We start from the raw sequence: 27425 nt of genomic DNA, 5'->3' as shown, positions 1-27425 counted from the left end.
CATCAGCTCTTATAATTTTTTGAAGGATGCTTTATACTTAATTATTACATTGATAATGTCGTTGAACTCTCAAAAAACTCTTTGTTTACTTGATTCAATACTTAATACTCATTCTGAAGTCTTAATAAATTTGTAGATCAGTAAATTAACTTCAAGTAGTGGCCACTTTGAAATCCATATCCGAATAACCTTGTAATAATTGTTAGAAAAAGAACAATGCTGCAGCTACAAGAAGAGTCTATACCATCTCTAGATGAAGCAAACACACAAGAAATCCCTACTATCGAGATTACCCCCGATGCTGAGGAAAATGCAGCAGAGATTGTTGAAGAAAATCAAGGTACAACTACAGACGAAACATTAATATTATCCAAGAAGGCTGACCAGCGAAATCCTGCATGGATATCTCAAAGTGGAATATGGTTGTGGTTAGGGTCAGCAGTAGGGCGTGGTTTGGGTTCATGCCAAATTCCGCTGGTTGGGCTTCTTGGATGCTGCCTAAAAATACAGATTGCTTGCACTCTGCAGTTGTTGATTACTGATTAATGACAGGTGAACCTCTTCATATCACCTCTATATGAATGGGCTTTGTATTTGTTTCTTAGGATATTTCATTTTTGAGTTGTCACTGTTTTTTTCAAATCATACAACATGTGTATTTGCAGCTGACCAATCAGAGTTGATTAGTTCAAAAAAGAATAAGAAGATGAAATTTGGGAAAGTACTGAAAGGTAAGATGAAAGTGGCGAAAATGAAGGGGAAGGCCAAGAAAGGTTCGACTGGAAACGAATCAGAAAGTGTTGCTGACGATTTGGTAATTGAGAGTAGTAAGGTAAGTCTAAAAGAATTGTTTGATTGTACTGTTGTGTGTACTGTACAACTATACACCGTACATACTTACCACACAATTCACCATTTTGACTTAATTTAATAATTGGAATGGATTCTAGTGTAGTTAATTTTAACTGATATTGCTTTTCAGTTTATCTACAATTTAAAACTGTGATTTCTGATTTCAGGTTATAAATGAGGAAGATATCAGCGAGAGAGATGGTAAAAGTATTGATGAACCTGTTCCATTAGGTTAGTGTATTTTAAACTCTTGTTTTAGGAGATGATTAGACAGATGATTATTTGTATCTTGAATTTTTGCATTATGCACATCTGTAAAAATATCAACCTTGCAGAAGACGACATTGCTGAGACAAATGAGGCAGAGGAAGACGCGGGAGAAAGCAAAACTAAATCTGAAAAGGCAAAGAAGAAGTTCAAAAACAAGTTTTCAATGCTTGGAAATAAGTTGAAATCTAAGGGAAAGTCCAAAATGAAAGGGAAAAAGGTATTTTAATAACTGTTATCAGTTTGGTTTTTTTTTGTAAATCCTGTTTATTTGATGTACATCGTATAGTACCCTTTCCAAAATATCGACGTTATGGAAATCATCTTATTATTTTGTTAACAGAAAACCGCTGATAAAGACGCTCTCGTGGAGGCTGAAGAAGAGGAAGCAGATGGGGACAAGGGAGAGGAGGAGGATGAAGAAAAAGTGGAGGTAGAAGAAGATGAGGATGTTGGAGCTAAACAGATTGATAGTGAAGATGAAGCTGAGGAAGAACTGGACGAAGAGGAACCTTCACTCAAAGATGGTAATTATTTTTTATCAGATCACTTTGTGCAATAATTGTGACTCTTTCAATTTAGAATTTTATTTTATGTTATTTCTTTGTTACATGTTGAAACAGTTTGTTATCGTTTCGAAAAGCCTAGCTATATTTTAATTGGTGATGCCCCCAGAACAAGAAGTTGCTACTCCAGAGAAAACACCAGATTCCCCAATGGGAACAAAAATTAAAACCGTTTCATCTGGTCAAACTCTCGAAACATCACCTGTCTCACCAACTGATAGTTCTAAGTTCGAAAATGCTCGGGAAGCAAGGAGGCAGGCCCGACGGAAACTTCTTGAAAAAATGGAAGATGAGGGGAAGTTGACGAAGGATGATTCTAGAGTGACAGTGATAACACCTGAGCCGTCAAAAAAGGTTGAGACAGTTGAATCTCATACTGAGGATATTCCTAAAAGGAGAAATCGACGACGAAAGGTTTCACATCTTTTCTCGTAATGTTTTGTTTACATAATGTTTAAGTTTAAATCTGATCTTTCAGTGAAACATTTAATCTTTCTTGTCCTTTTTAGACCTCAATTTTGACTCACTCAAATGATTCCAGCGTGACCTGCCTGATCCAGAAAGTCAGGAAACTCCAGAAGAGAGTCTTGCACCGCTCAGTCCTACACCTGGCAGTCCTACCCCTGATGTATCTGCTGCTGAGGCCAACATGGTGCCATCTCCTAGAGAGAAGAAGAAGAAACGGAGAAAGAAGAAGGCTAAACAGGGTTTAGAAACTGAAGTTGATGGAGGTAAATATTTGTATTATCATAATTCCAATAACAGTATGGTCGTAAATTCCTGAGATGCAACATTCAGCTCAATATAATTGTACAATCTTAATATCAAAAGTTTATGTTGGATATCTAACAGGGGCAGTCCTATCTGAAAAAGATGAAGATGTCATAATCTCAAACAAAGCAGTGTTATCAGCAGAAGCTGAGGAACCACAGACTCCGGAAAAGCAGAAGACTAGTACCCTCAGGAAATTAATGCCCAATAAAAAGAGCAAAGGAGGGCCGTCTCCGAAGAATGCAGGTAATAGTTTATGAATAAATACCAACCGAAGATACAGCCGATTTAATGTAAAACACGTCACTTTACTTAACAATAATAATAACTAAAAAACCGCTCATAATATAGTTCCAACGTCGTTACTATGCAGCTCCCTTATTTGAACCTAATCTGCACGTGGGCGGTCATACAAACATACACGGAGAAAACTCCGAATTATAATGGAGATGATTTATTATTGACTGATCCATTTCTATCAACATGATAATACAACATACTTGAACTGTTAACCTAGTTTTAACTCCCTCAGAAAAGGAACCAATAGCAACAGTCCTCTCCTCACCAGCTATCAGACAGTTAGACTCAGCTATGAGTGTAAAGGTTCACTACGCCGACCACCTCTACCCTACCCTCTACCTCCTCCATCCACTGGTTAGAATTCACGTGCTGGACAGCAAGACGGGTAAACCTTTACCCTCAACTTTAGGTGAGTTATTGTTTGAGTGCTGGACAGCAAGACGGGTAAACCTTTACCCTCAACTTTAGGTGAGTTATTGTTTGAGTGCTGGACAGCAAGACGGGTAAACCTTTACCCTCAACTTTAGGTAAGTTATTATGTGAGTGCTGGACAGCAAGACAGGTAAACCTTTACCCTCAACTTTAGGTGAGTTATTATTTGAGTGCTGGACAGCAAGACGGGTAAACCTTTACCCTCAACTTTAGGTGAGTTATTATTTGAGTGCTGGACAGCAAGACGGGTAAACCTTTACCCTCAACTTTAGGTGAGTTATTATTTGAGTGCTGGACAGCAAGACGGGTAAACCTTTACCCTCAACTTTAGGTGAGTTATTGTTTGAGTGCTGGACAGCAAGACGGGTAAACCTTTACCCTCAACTTTAGGTGAGTTATTGTTTGAGTGCTGGACAGCAAGACGGGTAAACCTTTACCCTCAACTTTAGGTGAGTTATTATGTGAGTGCTGGACAGCAAGACAGGTAAACCTTTACCCTCAACTTTAGGTGAGTTATTATTTGAGTGCTGGACAGCAAGACGGGTAAACCTTTACCCTCAACTTTAGGTGAGTTATTATTTGAGTGCTGGACAGCAAGACGGGTAAACCTTTACCCTCAACTTTAGGTGAGTTATTGTTTGAGTGCTGAACAGCAAGACGGGTAAACCTTTACCCTCAACTTTAGGTGAGTTATTGTTTGAGTGCTGGATAGCAAGACGAGTAAACCTTTACCCTCAACTTTAGGTGAGTTATTATGTGAGTGCTGGACAGCAAGACGGGTAAACCTTTACCCTCAACTTTAGGTGAGTTATTATTTGAGTGCTGGACAGCAAGACGGGTAAACCTTTACCCTCAACTTTAGGTGAGTTATTATGTGAGTGCTGAACAGCAAGACGGGTAAACCTTTACCCTCAACTTTAGGTGAGTTATTGTTTGAGTGCTGGATAGCAAGACGGGTAAACCTTTACCCTCAACTTTAGGTGAGTTATTATGTGAGTGCTGAACAGCAAGACGGGTAAACCTTTACCCTCAACTTTAGGTGAGTTATTATTTGAGTGCTGGACAGCAAGACGGGTAAACCTTTACCCTCAACTTTAGGTGAGTTATTGTTTGAGTGCTGGATAGCAAGACGGGTAAACCTTTACCCTCAACTTTAGGTGAGTTATTATGTGAGTGCTGAACAGCAAGACGGGTAAACCTTTACCCTCAACTTTAGGTGAGTTATTGTTTGAGTGCTGGATAGCAAGACGGGTAAACCTTTACCCTCAACTTTAGGTGAGTTATTATGTGAGTGCTGAACAGCAAGACGGGTAAACCTTTACCCTCAACTTTAGGTGAGTTATTGTTTGAGTGCTGGACAGCAAGACGGGTAAACCTTTACCCTCAACTTAAGGTGAGTTATTATTTGAGTGCTGGATAGCAAGACGGGTAAACCTTTACCCTCAACTTTGGGTGAGTTATTATTTGAGTGCTGAACAGCAAGACGGGTAAACCTTTACCCTCAACTTTAGGTGAGCTATTATTTGAGTGCTGGATAGCAAGACGGGTAAACCTTTACCCTCAACTTTAGGTGAGTTATTATGTGAGTGCTGAACAGCAAGACGGGTAAACCTTTACCCTCAACTTTAGGTGAGTTATTGTTTGAGTGCTGGACAGCAAGACGGGTAAACCTTTACCCTCAACTTAAGGTGAGTTATTATTTGAGTGCTGGATAGCAAGACGGGTAAACCTTTACCCTCAACTTTGGGTGAGTTATTATTTGAGTGCTGAACAGCAAGACGGGTAAACCTTTACCCTCAACTTTAGGTGAGCTATTATTTGAGTGCTGGATAGCAAGACGGGTAAACCTTTACCCTCAACTTTAGGTGAGTTATTATGTGAGTGCTGAACAGCAAGACGGGTAAACCTTTGCCCTCAACTTTAGGTGAGTTATTATTTGAGTGCTGAACAGCAAGACGGGTAAACCTTTACCCTCAACTTTAGGTGAGTTATTATGTGAGTGCTGAACAGCAAGACGGGTAAACCTTTACCCTCAACTTTAGGTGAGTTATTATTTGAGTGCTGAACAGCAAGACGGGTAAACCTTTACCCTCAACTTTAGGTGAGTTATTATGTGAGTGCTGAACAGCAAGACGGGTAAACCTTTACCCTCAACTTTAGGTGAGTTATTATGTGAGTGCTGGACAGCAAGACGGGTAAACCTTTACCCTCAACTTTAGGTGAGTTATTATTTGAGTGCTGGACAGCAAGACAGGGTAAACCTTTACCCTCAACTTTAGGTGAGTTATTATTTGAGTGCTGGACAGCAAGACGGGTAAACCTTTACCCTCAACTTTAGGTGAGTTATTATTTGAGTGCTGGACAGCAAGACAGGTAAACCTTTACCCTCAACTTTAGGTGAGTTATTATTTGAGTGCTGGACAGCAAGACGGGTAAACCTTTACCCTCAACTTTAGGTGAGTTATTATTTGAGTGCTGGACAGCAAGACGGGTAAACCTTTACCCTCAACTTTAGGTGAGTTATTATTTGAGTGCTGAACAGCAAGACGGGTAAACCTTTACCCTCAACTTTAGGTGAGTTATTATGTGAGTGCTGAACAGCAAGACGGGTAAACCTTTACCCTCAACTTTAGGTGAGTTATTATTTGAGTGCTGAACAGCAAGACGGGTAAACCTTTACCCTCAACTTTAGGTGAGTTATTATGTGAGTGCTGAACAGCAAGACGGGTAAACCTTTACCCTCAACTTTAGGTGAGTTATTATGTGAGTGCTGGACAGCAAGACGGGTAAACCTTTACCCTCAACTTTAGGTGAGTTATTATTTGAGTGCTGGACAGCAAGACGGGTAAACCTTTACCCTCAACTTTAGGTGAGTTATTATTTGAGTGCTGGACAGCAAGACGGGTAAACCTTTACCCTCAACTTTAGGTGAGTTATTATTTGAGTGCTGGACAGCAAGACAGGTAAACCTTTACCCTCAACTTTAGGTGAGTTATTATTTGAGTGCTGGACAGCAAGACGGGTAAACCTTTACCCTCAACTTTAGGTGAGTTATTATTTGAGTGCTGGACAGCAAGACGGGTAAACCTTTACCCTCAACTTTAGGTGAGTTATTATTTGAGTGCTGGACAGCAAGACGGGTAAACCTTTACCCTTAACTTTAGGTGAGTTATTATTTGAGTGCTGGACAGCAAGACGGGTAAACCTTTACCCTTAACTTTAGGTGAGTTATTATTTGAGTGCTAGACAGCAAGACGGGTAAACCTTTACCCTCAACTTTAGGTGAGTTATTATTTGAGTGCTGGACAGCAAGACAGGTAAACCTTTACCCTCAACTTAAGGTGAGTTATTATTTGAGTGCTGGTCTCTCTGGATTTTATGGAGACCATAATTTTCGGTATAACACAATACACATCCCAAGCCTGTGGTTGGTATTCCATGTAAACTCTTCGCCCTTTTCAGAATATTTGGCACTTATTTTAAATTCCCACGACTATGGTATCCTGTATATGTCGTATAATAAGCTGCTTTAAAACATTTTAAATTGCAGGTGATGCACGGTACAGCACTATACAGCCTCTGTTGACAGAGCCGTTTGATTTGAGGATTAATAAGACTATGTCCCCCTGTTGGGAGGAGCAGCTTCTTATTCCCGAGCATTACAATAGTATTATTGGTAATGATAACGCTATGTTGTTTCTCGAGGTAATAGATAATTCCTTGAGGTAATATATAATTATTTATTAATCTAATATAATATGATAAATTAGATCTATTAATTTTATGATACCCATTTCTTTTTCTACGGTCTCACCTCTGCTGAAATTCATGCCTGAAGATGAAGATGTTTTCATTAAAATCTTAACTTCAGATAGTTGATATAGTCCCAGCACGAGCTCTTAAAAAGCACAAGACAGGATGGAATCTCATAGCTTGGGCCTTCTTGAAACTAAAATCAGGACAGGGTGGACACAATGTTAACAGAAAACTGAGACTACAACTGTTCAGATATCCGATCATTGAACAAAGTGTGGGTTGAGTTAAAACCACTTTTACTAATTTCAATGTCGAGACTGCAAATCATGAGTTCAAATTCTTAAAAGCTATATTATTCGATTATTGAAGATGCTCTGATTTATTCGCGTAAAAAACCTTTTTTAATGATATTGAGATGAACAGCCACCAGATAAATTTAATCTGGCAACCAAACCTCTCTCCCTCCAGATATCAGACATCTTCCTAGGACTCAGCCGAACAAAGTACCCCAGTACCATGTACGTGACAGTGGGTAACATCACGGACAAGTCTGTGTTGTCCAGCTTGTACGTGGACCAGGTAGCGGCCCAGAACCCGGCTCTCTCCCAGTATATTGAGCAGGTTGTTCAGGAGTCTACTTCACCGAATGAGCAGGTCAGATGTTGTCAGGATAGTATCTTACTTAAGAAATTTTCATTGTCATGTTATCATCATGACTTACCATCACGACATCAATATATTATGACATATTTTCAATACAAAAAAAAGGTTTTAAAAAAATAGTGAAAGTAAGTCATAAATGACTTACTTTCACTATTTTTTTAAAACCTTTTTTTTCTTAATTTTACTATTAACTTTCATTGTTCATCTAACTTTTACTATGATATGCCTACTGCCACGATCAGTGATCGTCTGAAGTTTTACGATTCCTAGACCATATATTATTGGATTCACATTTATTAATTTTTCTCCGGGGGATATTTCTTATCGTATTAATGTGTTGATTATGATGATACTTAGCCCTACTGAGACCTTAAACCGTTAGATGAGTTTTCTAGATTTCAACCTCTTTTAAATTGTAATCTTATGAAGAATGATTCATGCAGATTGACATAATGAATTAAACTTTAATTCGCCGCATGTTTCATTTACAATAGTATCCAATGGAAACTATTCAGGAAAACAATTGTAATTCAGTAAAAAAAATTTCAAAACGGAAAAGTATGTGAAGATTTTAATTGTAACACAAGTATTCAATCGATCATAATAATGATAGATATTATGTGAGATTTTTCTCTTTTCTTCCTGTGTAAAAATCGAGAATGCAATTCAGATCTGTAAACAAGAGTTAAAATTAAAATTGAAGCGAACTTTAGTATATATACTAAAGTATATTATATATAATTAGGTGTGCCAAAATACATTATCATTATACAAGTCTTGAATCAATCACACATATTTTTTCAAATTACCAATGATATAATGATAATTATTTTTTTTTGTGCTAATGATCAATTCTGGGATGTATTTTAATAATCATTGTATTATTATTATATCAATCTAGAGTTTAAATTAGAAATGAACTTTAGGTATTCCTAATCACAATAATCACACGTAAATCTCAACCTCGAACTCATTTCTTATCTTATTTTTTACTTTTTACGATGTCATTTGAATCAATCACACAAGAATTTTTCTAAACTACTAATTATAATAATGATAACTGTTCCTTTTTTTATATATTTTTCTCGTATTATCAAACAATTCTTGTGAAACAAATTCCATCAGTCTATTAATCACATACACAATACACACACGTTCGCATTTCCAATGATAATAAGGTTTCTATTTTTAACGTTTATTTTGATAGTTTTCAGTTAGATTTATGTGTAATTTAACTGTATCAATCTGGAATGCTTTTCAAAAATCATAACATTTAAAAAAATCATCGATCAACAGTTAAAATCGACATGAACTTTTTTACAATGCAGCTCATATTAGTTATTCTAATAAAAATCTTGAATCGATCACACTTTTTTTTCTCAAATTACCAATAATGATAATGATTTTCATATATTTTTCTCTCTTTTTTTGCGTTTATGTACAAATATGGAAATTTCTATTTCAAGAATCAATGTATTTCAAAATGTCATTATGTCAATCGAGAGTTGAAATTAGCTTCAGTTGTGTCTAATCACATTAATCACACGTGAATCTCTCAATCTTAATGATCTCGAATAGAAGCCATTTTTATCTCTAAATTTACTTTTTACAAAATCATATTTAAAATCAATCACACAATTATTCTCCTAAACTACTAATATAATTTAACAATGATAATTGTCTCTTTTTATACTGTTTTTCTCGTATTTTCAAACAAGTCTTGTAAAACAAATTCCATCAGTCTATTAATCACATTCACACACGTTCACATTTCCAATGATAGTAAGGTTTCTATTTCAACCTTACAATAACAGTACTACTACTCAACCTTTCGTTTTGATAGTTTTCAGTTAGATTTCTGTGTAGCCTCTTCTACACTGACAAACTTTGTGGAAGAGGGTGACAGGTAGGGATATAACTGTCCACATGTACCCTTTGTACGTTGCCCACAGATCTGGTTTACGCACGATTAGGATGGTCGGGAATAGTGCTGAATTTACCAAGGGAAGGGTGTATTTTGTAATCATATATATTTGATAAAATATTTTGAAAAATGTTGTGTTAGGGCTCCCGCTGTAAAAGAATGAACTTAATAACATATAGGAGTAAACCGCGAAGCTCATTAAATAAAGCAAGGATATTATAAGTATTGTGATGGTTACTTGATTCCAACTTCTTTGTCGTGGATCCACACTCTGGAGAGTTTTCTTGACATAAACTATTTGAAGAACCATGCATACAAGTACAATTAAACACGGTATACAGTACTCTAAGAACACTAGGGTAACCCCTATTATTAAAAGATATAAATTTGTCCGTATATATGTAAATAGTATGCCATATCCAATAAATACGTCCGCGGAGTAAAATGGTGACCCATCAATAGTACATTGCACGTTCCCCGGGTGTATTAAATGAGTCGCCAAAGACCATGTATCAACCACGGACAAAATAAGGCCTAAAAATGGGAGTATTATGATAGCAATCATAAGACTCCGTACGCGAATACTATAGAACGGGTTAATTATGTTTATGGTCTTAACAACTGTCAGTACCAATCCAAAGAACGCTGATGTGGTGTAGCAAAGAATTCCGATCGAACTCAATGCTGATAAAATCCAATTGGGCATATTCAAGGAAGAACGGTTCAAGCATAGCAGTACAACAGATCCCCTCACCATTGCACAACAAGCACTTCCTATGTCCACAGCAGCGATCAGAATGAAAAGACAGGCAACTTGGTCGTTTAGCTCCGGACAGTCTATGCAACGTCTATGCAACGTCCATGCAACAACAAAAGAACCGTCTATGCAACGTCTATGCAACGTCCCTGCACAATGAACACTCTATGCACACTCCCTGCACGGTCAGTCTATGCAACGTCTATGCAACGTCTATGCAACGTCTATGCAACGTCCCTGCACAGTACCATATGAACACCGGCTACTAGCCGGCTAGTAGCCACTTTTGTAATAACAGCTCCTCAACTTCACATTACCAACCGGCTACTAACCGGCACTTGAAAAGTGGTCACTAGCCGGCTACTAACCGGCTACTAATAGGTCTGCTTTAGAGCCGGCTAGTGACCGGTTAGTAGCCGGTTCGTAGCCACTTGGTGGTTACTAGCCGGTTAGTAGCCGGTTAGTAGCCGGCTAGTGACCGCTTTTCAAGTGCCGGCTAGTAGCCGGTTTAGAACCGGCTACTAATAGGTCTGCTTTACAGACAGCCTCTTCCAGTCTTTGTAATAATGGTATATTATCATTGAGTTCTGGATCACAATGTAGACTGCTAAGGTAAGATTGACAGGGGAGAAGTATCTAAAGTAATTTTCGGGGTCTGGCATCATCGTGGTAACTGAGGTGTCTGTTGAATTCATTGTCGAGCTTTAAAACTGGCTGAGAGATAATGCAATGATTTTAAATCTATATTTCTGAGAACAAGAAGGACAAAAAGAACAGGTCACGTTACAAAAAGAACAGGTCACGTTATAAAAATTTTCACCGTAAATAACTTGGTCGGTCATTCGATAAAGTCTAAACAAAAATTCTACAGATATAAAATTCTTCCAACAAAATCAATGAGTTCCTGATATATTCTCATCAGAAGAACTTTAATAATTGAATAAAAAAAATTACTTAGGAATTAGCACAGCTGGATGCACAGACGACGACCTCAGGCTAGTAAGACTCCTCTTAACCAACACCATGCTCAAGGTCAGAGTGGAAGGAGAACTATCTGCTGTATTCGAGAGTCTTCTTGGGTCCTTTCAAGGTGACAGTCTCTCCGGCAAGCTTTTCACTCTTGTCCTAGCAGGAGCTCTTATAGAACTACGCCATCGACTAGCAGAGTCTCCCCCACACATACCCAATCCCCCTATTTCAAAAGAAGGTATGCCACTGGAGTCAGCGTATTCAGATGATTGTAACTTCATGAACGTGGAAAAAGAATCCTTAGAAGCTATCCTACCAATAGCTAAGGAAGTCTTCAAGGAGTTTAACCTGTTCATTAACACAGAGAAAACAGAATTTACCCATGTTTTCCTCGCTCCTGTTGGAGAAACAATCCCTGGTCGTGATGATACCATGTTACGTGGAAATGAAGATTGGCGGAAGTGTAAGATTCTTGGGTCATTGTTGTGTAGTGAAAGTGATATAGCTGCTCGATGCATTGCTGGGAACAATGCCTTCTATAAGTTCACCAAGATCTGGTCTCAGCAGAATATCTCCGTTACCAGAAAGATAGCAGTATACGAAGCCCAAATTGTATCAATCATCATGTACAATTGCAGTAGTTGGTGTCCTACTGCAAAGTCACTAGAAAAACTAGACATTTGCCATAGAAAACACCTTAGATCATTACTGAACATTTATTGGCCTCATGGAACAATATCCAATGCAAACTTATACCTAAGATGTAACTCAGTTAAGCTATCAGATCGTGTCCCTAAAGCAAGGTGGAAGCTCCTAGGTCATATCTTGCGTAGTGCTGATGACTCCCCCGCTGCATTAGCGTTAAAGTTTGCTGTCACAACAAACTGTAAAGGGCGCGTCGGTGCGCATCGTAAGAATTTGTTCAAGATTATTGTGAATGATTTGACCCGTAGAGGTTTAAAACTTAACTCTTTGAATGATCTTAATAAGCTTAAGATATTAGCCGATGATAGAGTTGCTTGGAGAAACAAATTTTAACTCTAGCTGTCTTGATCTGTACTGATCACCATTTTAGGATGACTTGATTTCTTTTAGGGGTTTTGAATATTTTAATGGTGTAAACAGTTTCTTAATAACTTAGGAATTAGCTCACTGCTGTAAATTTACAATCCTTTTTAATGGAGACGTGACCTTGACCAGTTACTCAGTTACTGACAGCCTTGTTGTTGATTTAAATTTCTGTTACAGATATAGTAGAATATAAGGACTAAGAACACAATGTTGTAGTTGTGTATAATTTTTGTCTTTGATGTAAAGATGTAATTACCTGCTAAATTCTCTACTTTTTGTCCAACATTTGCTCAGTTTTCGTACTTGTACTCTTAGTTCGTTTTTTTAGTTCGTTTTTCCTAAATCATGGTCCTATTTGTCCTAGGTTCGTCAGGAGGTTAAATTGTGGTACCAAAACACAGGCAGAGAATAACATTACTTAAAATAATCTAAACTTCACGACAAACTGCAGAACAGTGTATTTATTCCTGAGAAAATTATGCAGTGTCTACTAATTGAAATAGTAAAATAAGAATAAAAACTCCTTATTTATTAAAATTAAAACTCCTTATTTCGTTACCCAACATACAAAACGGCAGAAAACAAAACGAAACAGCACACTAGAAAACTGGGCTATATCTTCACAGTGTTGCAACACACAACTACAGTCTTTCTTGGCTCGTTACAAGTCTACTCATTTAACATATTTCCAATATCTGGGCATTTCTTGTCAACTTTATTCAATCATATATCAGGGTTATGGACACGTGATTAATAGACAATCTGATAGTGCCGGCTACTTGGTTCGAGCTGAACTTTGAGTAGACCAATTGTTCTATTATTGGGAAATATGTTGTGATATGCCTTCACCACACTATGTATATACATGTAAGCTGTTTAATGTGCCACACAAATTATAATAAACGTTGGATACAAGCAGACGAATCTAGACAGAGTGTCACCTCTCTTGTACTTTCCTACACTTTTATTTAACAATCTCCGCATCACTGTGTCGTTAAGTCTCTGAGATTAGCGTGTATTGTATGTTACCCCTCTTATCAATACTGACCACTATCACACACATTTAATAAATATTTAATACAACTCTGTCCTCTGAAAATCCTGAGTGTATCTGTGGAACTTTCAATTACTCTAGTAATTAGCAGCTTTTCTGACAGAAACTTACAGTGTTAACTTAGTAATATTAATGTAAGTATCGTGTGCAGTATTATATTAGCAATAATAGTATATATAACTACCACGTGAATCTTCAATTCACTCAACCCAGGACACAACCCACGATAAGGTGTGCATAGTGGTCCGTGTGGATAGGGGTCCGTGGCCTATCCGTTACCAAACATAACTCATTACTTTATTTCTTCAATACTAACAAAACCCCAGATATCGTTCTTTAACCAGGTTGCAACAAAAGTACAGAAGCCCACGTGGAGTCGCGCCCCCGGCCAGATGTGCAAGATTCCAAAAACAGAACATTTTGAGATTCCTACACCAGAGATGGGCTGCCTTCTCATGTGCTTCTCTAATGATGGCAGGTTTATCATTTTGAATTTACTTATAACTTATGTTCAAATATTTTGTCCTTAGTCACGTTTTTACTGGCATTTTCGTGGGTATATAACAAGTCATAGCTTTACGACTGAAATTCGTGTTCCTCTATTTATATAATAGATTTCCGCAAAAAGCATTCTGTTGCCCAACAAATTTATCTACAATTGTGTTGTGGGAACCAGTCCGACACAGAGTTAATCAGCTGTTTGCGTCGCACGCGAACATTTTATTATGATAAAAGCGTAAATTTCTGTAGTGTGTGCAACAGTTTATCGGCTGGTCGCGCGCATTAGACAGCGTGTGGACGTGCAGGTCACCATGAGCTATCAATGTTGACTGTTGCTATTTATTTCTGGCTTCGGGAGTTTTATTAAGACATTTCGGGACAATTAAAAGCTTATGTTTTTATCACGATCTCTAACCCATAAATCTACAGAATAAGTAACTTCACACCCCTACAGATGGCTGGCATGCGGATGTGTGGGTAAAGACAGTCACCCTATTCTGGTTTACAGCATACCCGACGGGATACACCAGTACACCCTTACTGGACACTACAACATTGTATACGATCTCAAGTGGTACAAGCATTCTCTCCTTTCCGCTTCCTCCGGTTAGATTATCATCTTACAAGCTTGATCGAAGGCTGTGGCTTTTTACTACAATTTTCTACTTTTTATCAGATTTTGAGAAAGTCAATTTTTTTTCCTTTATTGAACGTGAACCTGTTAGCTAGTTCAACCTTGTTTCCATGCAGCTCCATGTTGTTTTCCTTAGACCATTGAATGATTCTGTTTAGGTTTTGTTGGAAAAAAATTGCAGTTATAATTTAAAGTTAATAAGTTAAAGTTTAATATTGTTCCGCCTATTCGGGTGTCATCGGCAACGCTGCTCAGTTTTATTTTAAATCTTTCAGTTTTCACGTACTGATCTAAATCATTTAATTTAACAATAAATAAAGTTAAGACTGAGATCAGTCCCTTGCAGTCCTTAACTGATAACCGGCATTGCTCCAGAATGTTTTCCATTAACAATGGCAGTCTGATATGAGAACAAATAATATGCAATATGATAATATGAGAGTATTTAATTCTGCAGTACGTATGAACTATGACCCAATTCCCATACTCAGCTCCGGATATATCTCAAATCTTCCGATAAGTAAAATTTCTTGATGAGATGATAGATTAAAAATAGTTATGTGGAGGTTTTTAAGAAATTTCCGCTTCCTTAGTTGCTCCGGTTAGATTATCATCTTACAAGCTTGATCGTAGGCTGTGGCTTTTTCACTACATTTTTCTACTTTTCTATCAGATTTTGAGATAGTAAATATTTTTTCTTTTGTTGAACGTGAACCTGTTAGCTAGTTCAACCTTGTTTCCATGCAGCTCCGTGTTGTTTTCCTCAGACCATTGAATGATTCTGTTAAGTGTTTGTTGGAGAAAATTGCATTATTTAACGTTAATATTGTACCGCCTATTCGCCATTCGGGTGTCATCGGCAACGCTGCTCAGTTTTATTTTAAATCTTTATGAAAGAAATTTCCGCTTCCTCCGGTTAGATCTAAGAGGAGAAATACGTATCGTACCGGGGGTTAAATACGTACGATACAAACCGTATTTCATTCTTGAAAAATACCATGTAATTTTTCCCCCGAAATATTTATTTTTCGGTAAAACGTAAATAAAATGATTGATTAAATTAACGCTCAGATACTATACTATTTACACTCAATACACGATTAAAATACAATTGTATTATTATTACTTGTATATACACAAGTACGAGAGTTGATCAGCTGTTAATATACAACAGCACTCCTGGTATACACTTACTTGTAGCTTACTTGTAAGTGTTTACCAGGAGTGCTGTTGTATATTAACAGCTGATCAACTCTTGTACTTGTGATTGTATGCCTCGCCCGGAATGAGAGGTTCGTAGTTGTCGGTCATCGGACTGTTTCAAGGCGTACAGTGCGAACCTTGAACGACCTGATGTCGAAGTGGTCGTTGTATACTTAGCTCACTACCTCTACATGTTCTCAAACAGAATAGGAGTCACGCTCATCAGACATATGTTCAATGTAAGTGCACTGCTATCGGGGGGGGGGGGGGGGGGGGGGGGGGGGGGATCATACACTTAGTACGTTGGGTGTATGGTGGATCATATTTTCTTCCAAAACACAGTTAGTGTTACTAAGAAAACTGTGAGATGAGTTTTCTTTCTAGGCGGGGATTCAGCCGTTTTTGAGTCGGTACGTAACAGCTGCATAACAATAGTCCTCGCTTCTTCATTTGCCCCTATAGTTCCCCGTGCATATTAGTCATGAAGGGGATGAGGGAAAGTCGAGACTGAAAACACAAAGACGTGAAACTTATTAAGAGACTACTAGTGCCAAACTTTGAAATTGTTGTTAAAACTTTGAAGGAGAGCTAGGTTTGAGCTAGAATATGAAACAATTGCACTGCCACACGTGACCTGACTCACGACCGTTTATATGTGAACACATGCCGAGAGCTCGAACACTTATATATACACAACTACTTATTAAACTGTCATGTGAACCCTTAGTACTCTGACTCTCTACTGCAAAGTGTAATGCAAGCTGTGCAGGTGAGTTGTTATCACTGCGAGGGACATGTCCGAGCATCCTCTATCGTGCACATGCAACACGCTCACTGAGTGGAACCACTTCACATCTCTTGTAAAGGGTGTCGTTTTTGATTATATTAGGGTAAGTCATTCTGATGATTTGCCTTAGATGCTTTCTGTGGCAAATATCCAGTTTACTCAGTAGCTGCTTTGAAGCAGCCCAGCAGCTACAATTATACATTAAGACGGAGACCACCTGGGCTTCGTAGATCTTAAGTCTGGTCTTAAGAGGTATGCGTTTACCTTGTTCCCAAACTTTCTTGTAGGTTTGGAAAGCAAGATTTGCCAAAATACATCGTCTTTTTATGTCCTCGTTGCTGCACAATTTGGAACCAAGTGAGATAGATGATCTCCAAGGTTCTCTTCCTCGAAGTGGCTCTCCTTTGTCATCAACTTCGTTCTTCTCGGCCAGATAGATAGGTGTGAACTCTGTTTTTGATTCGTTGACAAAAAGATTCCACTCCTCCAATATCTCCTTGCATATTGGTAACATGGACTCCAAATTCTTTTTATCCTCGTCTGTGAAGTCTGCGTCGTCTGCGTACTCCCACTCAAGAGGTAGCAGGTTTTCAGCAAACGGAGGGTTGTGAACCCTATACCCAGGTTTTTGGTTGTCCGGCCGTTAGGATGGCTAGAATAGGGATCACATTACAAATGACACGTCACTGATTGGGCCATGTGATGTGATACCTGCGGGAGCCTGAATGAGAGGTTCTTAGTTGTCGGTCACCGGGTTGGTGTGGTGCATAATCTACGTTTTCAGAATAATTTTGATCCAATGCGCGTGTTCGATTAGTTCCAGAATAATCTTGGTTCTTGCGCTCGCGGCACGTACGATCCTATTATTATGACGATTATAGAAATTATGAAGTTCTTGTTGTAGAAAACATTGAAAAGTACGTATCGTACAGGCGGTTTTATAAGTACGTACGATACGTATTTCTCATCTCAGGGTTAGATTATCATCTATTACAAGCTTGATCGTAGGCTGTGTCTTTTTACTACATTTTTCTACTTTTTATCAGATTTTGATAAAGTCGATTTTTTTCTTTTGTTGAACGTGAACCTGTTAGCTAGTTCAAACTTGTTTCCATGCAGCTCCGTGTTGTTTTCCTCAGACCATTGAATGATTCTGTTTAGGTTTTGTTGGAGAAAATTGCAGTTATTTAACGTTAATATTGTCCCACCTAATCGAGTGTTATCGCCAACGCTGCTCAGTTTTATTTAAAATCTTTCACGTACTGATCTAGATCATTTAATTTAACAGTAAATGAAGTTAAGACCGAGATCAGTCCCTTGCAGTACTTTACTGATAACCGACATTGCTTCAGAATGATTTTGCTCAACAAGGACATAACGTTCTGATAGTGATATTAGAACACAATAATATGTAATATGATATGAGAATATTTAATTCTGCAGTATGAACTATGACCCAATTCCCATTCACAAGTAAATAATATTCCAATCCCAGATTTTACAATTCCCATACTCAGCTCCAGATATATCTCAAATCTTTCAATGAATAAAAAGTCTTGATGAGATTGATTCTGTCCCTTGTGACCGCTTATTTCCTCGTCCCCATGATTTGGTGTTAGAAATCAGCTGTAGAAATCATACCAGCTGCTTATTTCATCTAAATTTGTGTGATATTTGCTCCTCAAGATTGGGGTTTTATTTCAGCCAAAGTTGAAATGACCATCAGTAATGACAAGTATGAACTAGCAAGCTACGATTGCTCCTGACTTATTACTGTACATTTTCAGATCTTACAAGAAAACTGACTCAATCCACGTTTCATGATCTTTATTTGCCCGCACCTCATAAATCTATCATCCTAACAAACATCAATAATATTAAATTAATTTACTTAATTAACAAAAAGTTAATCTATAATATCTCTTAAATGACAGAATGAGCGGCACAAGGAACTCCACTGGATTAGAGTTCAGGCACATGCCACCAGAAGGAGTGGGATGGCATCTCATGATCATATGGACACTAAGTATCATCCTGACAGCATTACCAGGAAACATATTCGTGTTGTGGTCCTCCTTTAAACACAACTCTATCCATCTAGATAATATATCTACGATTCTAATCCGGCACATTGCACTCTCTAACCTGGGTTTCACGGTGTATATAGCCTCCTGGATCACCCTTATAATAAAGAAAGATAACATGTACCCCGCTATTATTTGCGGCTTGTTCAGAACCTGGGCTTATTTCTGCCTCATAACGGAGCTGCTTCTGGTCGCTGCACTGAGTGTCAGCAAGCTAACGTGCATATTGAGCCCTCTCAGGGCGATGGCTCGCTCCAAGGGACTGGGTCGGAAAGTAGCCGGCACCGCGTGGACTGTTTCGGGTGTCTGGTGTTTGAGCAACTTCCTGGCGGTGCAATTCTGTGGAGATCCTAGGGTTGAGTTCCGGAGGCAACTTATGATTGTGTGGTAAATCCTGGTAATTTGGTGCTGAAAAGGATAATACGTTATACGAGAACAGTGATTGTGAGCTGCTCGGAGTTAGTTTTGTTCGTTTCTACCGTGTGGTTGTGCAAATTCGTGAAGAAAATAACGGGACATCTGCATAGACAGTCTCTGATCACAACCTTACTGGTTTCTGCAACCCACTTGATGTCCTATATTCCCTATGCCTTGATATACTACGTTTTGAGACATTACATTTTGACGAATTCTCAGAAAGACTCCAAACATTTCTCCGTTTTCTACAGCATGTGCACGTTCCTGATTCTTTTTAACTGTGCCATCAACCCGGTGTTATACTGCTTCACTGTCAGGAGTTACGGGTTGTTTGTGAGGAAGTTTTTCACGGCTCTTTGTGATTTTGTGAGAAACGGCAAATTTGAACTTCCAGAAGAAAAAAGGTCCGCGTCAAAATTTACTGCTTTACATCAAATAGCCAAGAGTAACGAGAGACTGAGAGTCCACGAACTTTAAAGTCAGACCAGCGAAAAACTATGATCCCATCTTTATGTACTTGGTGGTAGATTGATAAGACATTGTAACACAAATTTTAACTTTCTAAATTCTAAAATCATTGAAGTGTATCATTTATACTCTAATTAAAATTTGGATTGTATTCTCTTGTTTAATACATCACAGACGTCTTTTTCCTGTAATCTGTACTGATTCAATCACAAAGTCGAAGCTCAAAAATGTTGGTGTTTTGAGGCGAATGTTGTTAAGTTAGGAGTCACTATAGTCACTATAGTCACTATAGTTACTATAGTCACTAACTGATACCCACTACCCCCAGATTGTACCGCTCGAGTTTGGAAGAATGGTCAACAAGCAAAACAAATGGCTCACCCCTGTTTTGTGTACAGTGCTAAGTGGGTGGACAAAAGAAAGGTTATAACTGGTGAGTAGTAAGAATGTTAAAATAAAATGACCTCCAGTTCTTTGGAGATGAATTATTTTTCACTGCAATTTCTATTTTCTTGAACCTCATTCAATTTAATAATCTGTCTTGGCGTTTCTCTGCTGAGCACAGATAACTGACCCCACTAAAGCTAAAGGTGACCCCACTAAAGGTGACCCCACTAAAGGTGACCCCACTAAAGGTGACCCCACTAAAGGTGACCCCACTAAAGGTGACCCCACTAAAGGTGACCCCACTAAAGGTGACCCCACTAAAGGTGACCCCACTAAAGGTGACCCCACCGTTCAGGAAGCTACGACAGAACCCTCCGGATCTGGGATACGAACTGTGCGGGAGAGAACTGTGCACTGTTAGCTCAGCTACACGGACACACTGGGCACATCAACTCTATCGTGTTCAAGGGAAACGATACTCTCTACAGGTTGGTTAGGAGAACATGTTAACACTTAACAGACACTTTGCTCTGTTGTCATCCTCAGCTAGATAGATCTAAGTTCAGTTAAGCTCGAATTTTATCTAGATGTATATTAAAGTATTAAGAATATAGTGAAATGAAGAGCAGAGAGGGTGCTTAAATCCACAATTTCAGTGGTGACAGTAAAGGTCAGATTATTGAGTGGAATGGAGGGGGCTCAGCCTGGTCACAGTCCGAAACAGTGCAACCTCCTGAACTAAAGGTTTATTTAGTAATTTTAAGGCTGAATTGTCGTAAACTTGTGTTTCAGACTTCTTTAAGTCTTTAGAATCTTCAACAGTATTTCCATTTTCCACTCTTCATGCCTCTATGAGACCTGAACCCAGCTGATACCACTCATCTTCAGGACGTGCCTATCTCGGTGTTACTGCTGCATCCCAACAAACGGAGAATGTTTGTTCAGTCACGTGACAGTCACGTGAGACTGGTGGATCTGAGGATCAGGGCGGTTACTCAGCGCTACACTGGCCACACCAATACGAGGGAGTACATCCGGGTTAGTGGAACTGTTATCTTGGTGTGTCTGTAGAATAGACAATTTTGAGACTTTTACTTTCTTGAATCAAATATCCAATTGAACAAATGCTATGGTAGCTTCTTCTGCATACATTGAAACTGTCCTTGACGTTATGGTTTGTCTATTAACCTACTATATTTCATGTGCATTGTAAAAGTATATATATATATATATATATATATATATATATATATATATATATATATATATATATATATATATATATATATATATATATATATTATCAGTTAGCCACAACTATCAGTAAAACAACGCCTTGACTTCAAATGTCGGTAAAATGTACCTTTACAGTCATCCTGATATAAAGACATGTTAGTAAATTTATTCAAAATATCAATCCATCAATCAATCAAATAAAAGAAATTTAAAATTTAGAAATTTATGTAACTCAGCAATTCAAGTTATGGTGGGTTGAAATCCCAAAAGAGTGGTAGAGGTGAGAAAATAAAATATGCAAGAAGAAAATCATCTTTCTTCTCTAACGTTCATCCCTCCAAAGTGCTTTAAAGGACGTCCTAAAAGGACGAAACACTGTGTCTATGGATATATATATATATATTATTAGTTAGCCACAACTATCAGTAAAACAACGCCTTGACTAATATATATATATATCCATAGACACAGTGTTTCGTCCTATTAGGACTCATCAGTATGGCTCAAATCACCAGGGTTGGTTTTTGCTGATGGCGGGTATCGATCCGGCAACCTTCGATTACTGGCTCGAAACCACGCCACTGAGCTACCAAGCCCCTAATGATGAGGGAATTACATAGGTACCAGACTGCTCTACAAACTCATTACATATATATATATATATATATAGTATGTATACTTATAGCTGTTCCTTCAGTGTTCGGTATCACCCTGTGGTACATATCTCTTATCTGCATCTGAAGATGGTAACGTCTTTGTCTGGCTCGTAGAAACTGGTACGTCACTACGTATTTTACGTTGTAAACTATGGTGAAATAATTTGAATCGGTCGTTAAAACAAACTATTACAATATTTAGTTATACGCTTTTGTAGCCGTGCCTCTAGATTATTGGGAAAAGTTTTGTTGTTCACTTGTTCTGCTGCGTCTAAGAACTAGAACTCCCCTTAATCTTGTTTAATTTTTTCACATCTTCACCCCAAAGTTCCTCAACAGTATTCTACAACATCCACAAGACTTGTAACAATTCCCTAATACTTTCAGGGGAGCTGAGTTACACCTACAAACTGGGTCTCCCACACAGCACATCTGACGTCAAGTTTCATCCTCATGATAATTTTGTGGCCATCTCCGCATTTGGATCCTCTCTCTCTGTTCAGTTTTACAACAGACAGGATACTGTCCAGGAGCTGGCAAATGTTCCTGGTGAGGGTGAAGATTTAGTGTTGGTTCGTCAACAATTTTTTGATTCAAAATTCCGAACTTCGAAGAACTCCAAAATGCAATCAAGTAATTTTCTTAATCTATAAAGTTAACGATCTAGTTGCAGGGGCTGGTATGAAGATGGAGGTGATTAAAGAGAAGCTGCTGACTGTCTCACCCTCTAAAGGAAGTCTTAACGGTAATTCTAGTAAGATTTCAGTTTAATATTTCGACTGTGATCTGTGAGATCGATACTCACTCTAAATATTTTAGATAATGAACCGATTCTACCTGTTTTCATCTGATCGTATTATAATTTTCTGCAAACCTAGAATTTCCCACTCATGTGGTTTAATGAACAAAAATAAAACAATTGTATCTAACCCGTAAGAACCTGCAGCTGCTCTAGCAGAGACGAGAAACAAGCTGAAACTACCCGGTGACAAGAGCGGTCTGGTTCAGAGCACACCCATTAACCCTGGTATGTCTATCACCCTGACTCCTGGTATAGCGCAGATATCAGGCCTTCCTCGGGATAACTTCATCAAGGTAAGAACTGAAAATGCCACGTGATACCATACCCTGATACTCTGCAATTTTTGATACTTTCCAACGCTCAACTTAAATGCAGACTAGTTCTTCTTTCTAATATATTTCGTATATTTGTAAGATTTTAATTCTATTTTTCCGTAAGAAAGTTGATCCGAAATGAGTTGCTCAATGTGATTATATTGTCGACAGACTCAGCTGGTTCGAATTCGGTCTGGTTTGTGACGATGTTTACTTTTTACTCTCCCAGTTACGAGTATTGCACGACTACGCTGCTCAGCGTAGTGATGAGATAGGACTGAGGGCTGGAGAGTTTGTTAAACTAGTATACATGGACACTGACGGGTGAGGGATATTATTGTTTCCGGTACAATTTATTAGAGAGAATATCTTACCACTTTTAAGATTGGTCCACATCAGCATTCAGCGTTGTATATGAACGTTCCTAGCAAAACAGTCATCATTACTTTGGTATTTTCAGATGGTGGGTAGGGGAGAACAAGGCCGGACAACAGGGCTACTTTCCTGCCAACCACGTGGACCAGCCGACCCCCGCTCAGTCCCTCCCTTTCAAGTCACTCAATAACTCTACTCTACAGCAGACTGCTTCTACTCCTAGAGCTAGACGAAGTGAGATTCCTTGCGAGTTATTTTATCTCTAGTTAGAATGCTCCGAGAATGTTTCATCAGTGATATTGAATTATTTGATAAGTATAAAAACCTTATACTTATTTTTAAATTAACATGCTCTGTTTCAGAGATTGATTTCAATATGTCGCTTACGAACGGAGAAAAAGAGTGGCAAACATTCGACTCTACAATGCAGTGAGTAGCACTAACAAATTGTGGAAATGTTTCAAACTTTCCTTAGTTTCGTGTCTTGGTGCTTTCAGCTGCCGGCTGCCACTTGCAGAGGAAATTATATAAATTGTATTCCTTTAACATTGGATGTAAGTATTATTGATATTTTGCATCTGTTATTTGCTTCTCCCTCGTTATTTCATACCACTATCTCAGTGTGCAGACAACAAGGTCCCCTGGTAACTTATCTCCAAGAATGTCAGATAACGAGAGTTTAGCTTCCTCAACCAGGTCCGCTTCAAGGAGACGACATACCTCTGGTAAATAGATATTTTGTTTATTGTTCAACCCATGCATATTGCAATTACCGTGTATTTCTCAATTCCCCATTCAAAGATGGTATTCTTGGATTTAACTGTATATCCCTGCTTTTTTATTACCTTCTAGAATAGATGACTTGAATCTTGATATTACACACGTCATCCATACATATTATCATCATTTTACCATTTACAGTAATTTAATTTCACGCGGACTCTTCAAGATCAGTACCGTACGTTATTAACACCACCGTCTTCTCAGCTAAAGTGGGTGCTGGATCAGATAGAGAGGGATGATAACCAAGAGAGAATACCCCTCCACATTCCTCCTCATCCTGTGCTACAAGTCATCTTAATCCTGACTCATCTCGACCTCTCATTGTTATCGAATAGACAGATGTAGTATCTAGAGACCAGCTCAGCACCAGACATTCCAACCATGATATTGATATTTTGAGTGGCTGGCTATTAATATCCCTCCTCCATTATAATATCTCCTCTTCTCTAAGATATTATCCCACAGAACACAGAGTCTCGTTAGAGAGAGAACTGCTCCGCAGCTCGGCACATTGTTCACAAGCCCATAATGTGTTGCCATTTGGTAGGATCATGACGCCGCCTACACACCAACCATCATAAACACAGTTCAGGAACGATTAATTAGTTCCTTTAGGTTAGCCCGCAGTACATCCTGCTAACCAGCATATTGGCGCCCATTTTCCGCTCCAGCTTAGTGTAGCTCAAGACTACTATCTTTATTTCACATCAGTGGCTTGTATTATGATTATAGAGTACAATGTGAGGCCCTTCGTCATGTTGTGTTCCAAGTACATCAGGTCTCTTACCGGCTTTACCAGGTGGCACTCATGATGACTCACCTGATCTGAACACGCACGCACGCACACACGCACACACCCACACACCCACACACCCACACACCCACACACCCACACACCCACACACACACACACACACACACACACACACACACACACACACACACACACACACACACACACACACACACACACACACACACACACACACACACACACACACACACACACACACACACACACACACACACACACACACACACACACACACACACACACACACACACACACACACACACACACACACACACACACACACACACACACACACACACACACACACACACACACTGCAACTGATCTCCGTTCAGTTCCACTATATATCTGTGTTTAATGACTGATCCTAAGCGGTCTTGTAATATCGGATTGATATTTTACTGAGCCGTTATATTTCTTGGAAAATGTAAAATCGGATTGATCTTTTCTTGGGAGTATAATGACCATTTTGACCATTGTTAAGAAGAGTAGATTGACGGCTAATCCCGGACCACTCCTTTGTGATGACAAGAGTAATGCTTATACCAGCTGTGCATTTTTCTGTATAATGTTATTTATGTATTATATTTATGTGTGATTATGCTTTTTTGTAACATTATATTTAGTGCGGGATGTGTAAATTGTCACACATTTTATTTTTTATTTTCACATTTATTTATTGTTACAATATGCGATGAATTTGTTTGTCATAGATTTTACAGTACTGATTTATTATTATTTATAACCAGAAACAGAATAGTTTATTTTTATGTTGGAAACAGTATTTAATTATGGTTGTTGTAAAACTGCGGGTTAACTTAGTCTGACATGTGATTAAAGACGTTATACTTTCGGAAGTTATTGAAGCCAAAATATGGCTGTATCGGAAAATTAATCGGAACAGGCCAAATGAGGTTGGTAATGGCCCTACAGTACACACAGAACACAGAAGCTGTTTTCGTTTAATTCTACGCAGGCAACCCATGATTTCCCGGTAAAGTCATAATATAACTGGACTAAGTTTAGCAAATCATTATTTTGAAAATTATTTGGCAGCCGCGGTGAAATATTTTCGAGTTCGAATGTCACGTGACCTCACGATCTATCGTGTATCAGGTAGAACATCAGTCTGCAGTTGGTGTGAGAGAGATACGATCGTGTTGCACACTTTTGTGGTATTAATAATGTTATAGTAAAACTTACGAGTAATACGATTGCTTTGTCAATTGTCCAAAATAATTTAATTTTTAGTGTGCAGTATCGGATTCGATCACAATGTATAAACTATTAATTACCGTGTATATTGTGCAAAATTAAAAATATATTGTAATTTATACAATACATGGACAAAATACATTGAAATATACACACTATATTATAATATATACAATATATTATAATGTATATAATTTGCAAGCGCTTCATTGGAGACTTCAATACACTAATTAGATTGCCTATATTGTTTCGCTGTGCTTGTTTTTGTGTGTAATAAGCACTTTTATAACTCAGTTTTACTATAATAGTATAAGTACTTGTGTTGTACATTTCTAATTGTACTTATTCTTACTGGGCCGCGCTCAGCCTGTCATTCCGCCAAATCTTTAATGTTTATGAACATAATAGCCTGGGGTCCCCAGGTAATACTTATTCTTGTCATTTATGTGCCGTTTGATGTATTCTGTACACTTTTGTTGTTTAATGTACAGTTCATTTCGTTTATATATTGGTAAATGAATAGTTCGTGTAGTTTACATGTTGTTAAATGTATAGTTAAGTTGTTTAACATATAGCCTAAAGTATAGTTAAGTTGTTTAACATATAGCCTAGTAATGTATAGTTAAGTTGTTTAACATATAGCCTAGTAATGTATAGTTAAGTTGTTTAACATATAGCCTAGTAATGTATAGTTAAGTTGTTTAACATATAGCCTAATGTATAGTTAGGTTGTTTAACATATAGCCTAGTAATGTATAGTTAAGTTGTTTAACATATAGCCTAGTAATGTATAGTTAAGTTGTTTAACATATAGCCTAGTAATGTATAGTTAAGTTGTTTAACATATAGCCTAGTAATGTATAGTTAAGTTGTTTAACATATAGCCTAGTAATGTATAGTTAAGTTGTTTAACATATAGCCTAGTAATGTATAGTTAAGTTGTTTAACATATAGCCTAATGTATAGTTAAGTTGTTTAACATATAGCCTAATGTATAGTTAAGTTGTTTAACATATAGCCTAGTAATGTATAGTTAAGTTGTTTAACATATAGCCTAATGTATAGTTAAGTTGTTTTACATATAACCTAAAGTATAGTTAAGTTGTTTAACATATAGCCTAGTAATGTATAGTTAAGTTGTTTAACATATAGCCTAGTAATGTATAGTTAAGTTGCTAATATCGTATAGTTGAGCCGGTGCTTGGTTACCTGCTTATTATAATTTATAGTCTACATTGTAGTATAGTTTGCTCTCGAGGGAGTGTGTGGTTATTATAATGTCTTTCTTTCTACGAGAGCAGAGTAGAGAGCGTCGCTGTAGTTTTATTGTTGGAGAACGTGTAAGGTAAATGTGTACAGTTTGCACA

General features: G+C 38.0%; 2 protein-coding genes across 3 annotated transcripts in view; both read left to right on the top strand.

The window, feature by feature from the left end:
- The first annotated feature begins 200 nt into the window (after window positions 1-200).
- Window positions 201-25590, top strand: LOC134821341 (jouberin-like). Its single transcript, XM_063832082.1, has 27 exons — window positions 201-340; window positions 666-832; window positions 1020-1083; window positions 1188-1339; window positions 1463-1646; window positions 1795-2099; window positions 2227-2416; window positions 2538-2702; window positions 2989-3165; window positions 6739-6893; window positions 7060-7218; window positions 7413-7598; window positions 13727-13860; window positions 14338-14489; window positions 19805-19909; window positions 20219-20351; window positions 20520-20607; window positions 20752-20901; window positions 21797-21875; window positions 22143-22304; window positions 22429-22500; window positions 22702-22850; window positions 23101-23195; window positions 23332-23480; window positions 23609-23675; window positions 23868-23971; window positions 24234-25590. The coding sequence occupies exons 1-27, from the start codon at window positions 217-219 to the stop codon at window positions 24266-24268; spliced, it is 3702 nt and encodes a 1233-aa protein (XP_063688152.1). The 5' UTR covers window positions 201-216; the 3' UTR covers window positions 24269-25590.
- The window catches only part of LOC134821342 (cell adhesion molecule DSCAM-like), a 113030-nt gene continuing 107523 nt past the window's right edge, over window positions 21919-27425 (top strand). For both annotated transcript variants that reach the window (XM_063832084.1, XM_063832083.1), the window contains exon 1: window positions 21919-21923. The gene's annotated coding sequence lies outside the window, so the exon portion shown is untranslated. The remainder of the gene's footprint in view (window positions 21924-27425) is intronic.

This window comes from Bolinopsis microptera, chromosome 9 (assembly GCF_026151205.1).
Source record: "Bolinopsis microptera isolate Bmic1 chromosome 9, MBARI_Bmic_1.0, whole genome shotgun sequence".
NCBI lineage: Eukaryota > Metazoa > Ctenophora > Tentaculata > Lobata > Bolinopsidae > Bolinopsis > Bolinopsis microptera.
This window is presented reverse-complemented; position numbering and strand designations above follow the sequence as displayed.

Bases quoted from the DNA above. Each gene is read 5' to 3' on its own strand.
- LOC134821341 (XM_063832082.1), top strand. From the start codon at position 217: ATGCTGCAGCTACAAGAAGAGTCTATACCATCTCTAGATGAAGCAAAC. The intron at 14,490-19,804 runs GTTAGATTATCA...CACTACCCCCAG, and splicing joins TCTCCTTTCCGCTTCCTCCG to ATTGTACCGCTCGAGTTTGG. The intron at 20,352-20,519 runs GTTGGTTAGGAG...CCACAATTTCAG, and splicing joins GGAAACGATACTCTCTACAG to TGGTGACAGTAAAGGTCAGA.